The following is a 3,293-nucleotide window of genomic DNA, read 5'->3' as shown; positions in this document are numbered from 1 at the left end:
GGGTTGCTACAGCCGTGATGTCACTCGCCCATCCTAACCCGCGGTTGGTTGTTTTGTGTTTCAGCTCTGCCTGCAGTTGCACACAAAGACTTGGAGGAGGAAACTCCCACGTCCTCGAGGAGAAGAAAGGAGGCGGCGAAGCAGATTAAAGGAACTTGTGGCTCGTGGCCCTTTTGCGCCAGGGCTGCCTGGACCTGGACCGGGGGAAAGTGAGTGTCAAGCCACAGTGGCGGTGCATGGGCTGTGAGATGAGGCGCTGCCGCCGCCGCTGCCGCTGCTGCCGCTACTGCTGCTGCTGACACTCAGGTTCCCGGGTCCGTCCGCTGCCCTTTGTGCTTCGTGTACATGTGTCTATTCAGCGCATCCGGAGGCGCCCAGCAGAGAATCCAACACGGCCGCCGGGGAGAGACCACCCACCATGCCCACGGAGACCCTACAGACAGGTAGCATGGTGAAGCCGGTCAGCCCCGCGGGCACCTTCACCTCGGCGGTGCCCCTGCGCATCCTCAACAAGGGGCCCGACTACTTCCGCAGGCAGGCGGAGCCAAACCCCAAAAGACTCAGCGCCGTGGAGAGGCTGGAGGCCGACAAGGCCAAGTATGTCAAGAGCCAGGAGGTCATCAACGCCAAGCAGGAGCCCGTGAAGCCGGCCGTGCTGGCCAAGCCCCCCGTGTGCCCCGGCGCCAAGCGCGCGCTGGGCAGCCCCACGCTCCGAGTGTTCGGGCCCAACGCCAAGACCGAGAGCGGCGTGCACAGGGAGACCCTGAAGCTCGAGATCCTGAAGAACATCATCAACAGCTCGGAAGGCTCCAGCTCCGGCTCCGGGCACAAGCACAGCTCCCGCAACTGGCCTCCGCACCGGCCCGACGCCACCGACCTGCACCGACACTCCTTCGCCGAGTCCCTGAAGGTCTACCCGACGCAGGGCCGGGGCAGCCCGCAGGAGAGCAGCTCCCACGTGGGCAGGAGGCTGCTGGAGCAGACCGCCGAGTCCTTCCTGCACGTCTCCCACAGCTCCTCGGACATCCGCAAAGTGACCAGTGTGAAGCCCCTGAAGGCGATCCCCTGCAGTAGTTCCGCCCCTCCCCTGCCTCCCAAACCCAAGGTTGCAGCCATCGCCCCCATGAAGTCCCCCGACGCCGACCCGGCGGAGCCGGCCTGCGGAGTCAGCCGGAGACCCTCCCTCCAGCGGTCGAAGTCGGACTTGAGTGACAGGTACTTCCGCGTGGACGCAGACGTGGAGAGGTTCTTCAACTACTGCGGACTGGACCCCGAGGAGCTGGAAAACCTGGGCATGGAAAACTTTGCCAGGGCTAATTCTGACATCATATCCCTCAACTTCCGCAGTGCAAGCATGATCAGCTCGGACTGTGAACAGTCGCAGGACAGTAACAGTGACCTTAGAAACGAGGACAGTGCCAATGACCGGGTGCCATACGGCATTTCTGCGATCGAAAGGAATGCCAGGATCATCAAGTGGTTATATAGCATCAAACAAGCTAGAGAGTCCCAGAAGGTCTCCCACGTGTAAGAGACAGTGCGCGTGTGCGAAGGAGGGAGGGGGTGGGTCTCTTGTCTGTGCATCTGCCGTTGTGAAGGTCGTGAGGTCTCCTTGAAGTGTTGTGAGCTTCTCCGCTCTCTTTGTGTTGCTTGTTGTGCAATGTTTTCAAGTTGCATGCCTGTCAACATGGGGACTGACCTGGCGTCCCGGTCAACCATCGCTGCAGAGCCTGGCTGAACACACGTCCCCTGCCAAAAAGTTTCAGGCCGGAATCGGATTAGGGCTTTGATCTCAAGCAAAACTGTTTACACCCGAAAACGGTATACAACTTCTTCAATATTTATGTGGTTCTTGTGTTTTCTATCCTGCGCTATTGTGTCTTAATTAAAAGTTTTATCAACTGGCTTTTAAGTTGAGAAGAGCATCTTTTTGAAACAAAAAGCCACTTTGCCTACGTGTGACACCAAAAACACGAGGGAAATAAATGGAACCTGCTAACCAAACTGATAGAGTCACTGACCTAAGATAGAGAACCAGGCTGGGTTTTCTGAGGAAAGAAAGTGGTGAGCCTGATGTTAACTCCTTACATACTGCAATTCTCTTGCCCCTTGCTGAAGTAATGGTTGGGCAACAATGCTACGTCCTGGGCCCTATTTAGTGTGTAAATAAACATTGGTGGCTCTGTGTAATACTGACCCCAAGGAAAGACAATCAGATACAATGAAGGTGATTATATCTAGGGGGTTGAATGTCTGGGGTTTTGTTGATATCCTTCTGATTTGGGTTGATTCAGAAGTTTCTACTATTAATCTTTTGACAGGAATGGCCACTCTGAAGTTGTTACTCAATGTCTTTAAATTTGGGGGGGTTTATTTTTGGTCAATAACTAATTCCATGCTGATTCTCTTCCCTCCCTCCTTCCCTTCCTTTGTTGTTTTATTTGGGAGAGAGGACAAGGGAGTGGGGCTTGTGCAGGTCTGTGCTATCTGAAGACACGAATCCACACGGAAATACCAGCCATATTAGTATCGAGTCTCCTATTCAATAGTGAATGCCTTGGGTAGCTGAATCATATCTGAGCAGTGTGGTTGTGTGGTCTTGCCTATGTTATTCGCTCAGGCTCTGGGCCTTTGTTACAACCCTAGGAAACTAGAAACACGACACTATAGAGTGTCCCCCCCCCACCCCATGGTCTCTAGTGCTACATATCAACTCATTCCCTTTCCCCGCCAATAACCTGTCTTCCAGTTAGCTGTCAACCAGCTGACAGTTGTGGTGTGGTAGCAAGAGGTACACATGCAGTGGTCTGCTTCATTGCTCTTGTAGTTATGCTCTGAAATTCAGGAGCACTACCTTAGACTTTGTCAGCTAATAAGAAACTTTTTATGGTGTAAATGCTGTAAGACTTTGTACATACTTCAGTTGTTATGAAAACTTGAAGAAAACAAAGGAAAACTTATGCTAATAAATAGCTCTGGTGCAGGCACTAATGGTGGTGGTTTCTCTTTGTACTTTCCTTTGCTCTCTCCATGGAAGTTTAACTTTGGCATGTGAGCCAGAAGCAGATTTTTGATGCTCTTCAAGAAATATTGTTTTATTACGTTATTTTCCCCATATCACAATTATTTGGGACATCAGTGTTCTTAATTGCAGCTCCAGCAATGTGCTTCTGCTTAAATAGTTGCATCAAGGCTCCTAAAAATATGCGGCCTCTTTGTTACTTAGTTCACACTTCAGTTATTTTTATCTTTTCTTAAACAACAAGACCTTTTACATCTTCCACTAGACTCTG

At 52.0% G+C, this 3,293-nt stretch overlaps 1 protein-coding gene across 5 annotated transcripts in view; it reads left to right on the top strand.

Annotated features, from left to right (window-relative positions):
* The window catches only part of FAM110B (family with sequence similarity 110, member B), a 105,409-nt gene extending 102,421 nt beyond the window's left edge, over window positions 1-2,988 (top strand). For all 5 annotated transcript variants that reach the window (XM_005871652.2, XM_014544109.1, XM_014544111.1 and 2 more), the window contains one exon: window positions 65-2,988. In XM_005871652.2, coding sequence (XP_005871714.1) covers window positions 419-1,531 — 1,113 coding nt within the window. In that variant the 5' untranslated portion in view covers window positions 65-418 and the 3' untranslated portion in view covers window positions 1,532-2,988. The remainder of the gene's footprint in view (window positions 1-64) is intronic.
* Window positions 2,989-3,293: the final 305 nt, after the last annotated feature.

The sequence above is a fragment of the Myotis brandtii genome, unplaced genomic scaffold (genome assembly GCF_000412655.1).
Source record: "Myotis brandtii unplaced genomic scaffold, ASM41265v1 scaffold351, whole genome shotgun sequence".
Taxonomy (NCBI): domain Eukaryota; kingdom Metazoa; phylum Chordata; class Mammalia; order Chiroptera; family Vespertilionidae; genus Myotis; species Myotis brandtii.
The sequence above is the reverse complement of the archived record's forward strand: the minus strand, read 5'-3'. Positions and strand labels throughout refer to the sequence as shown.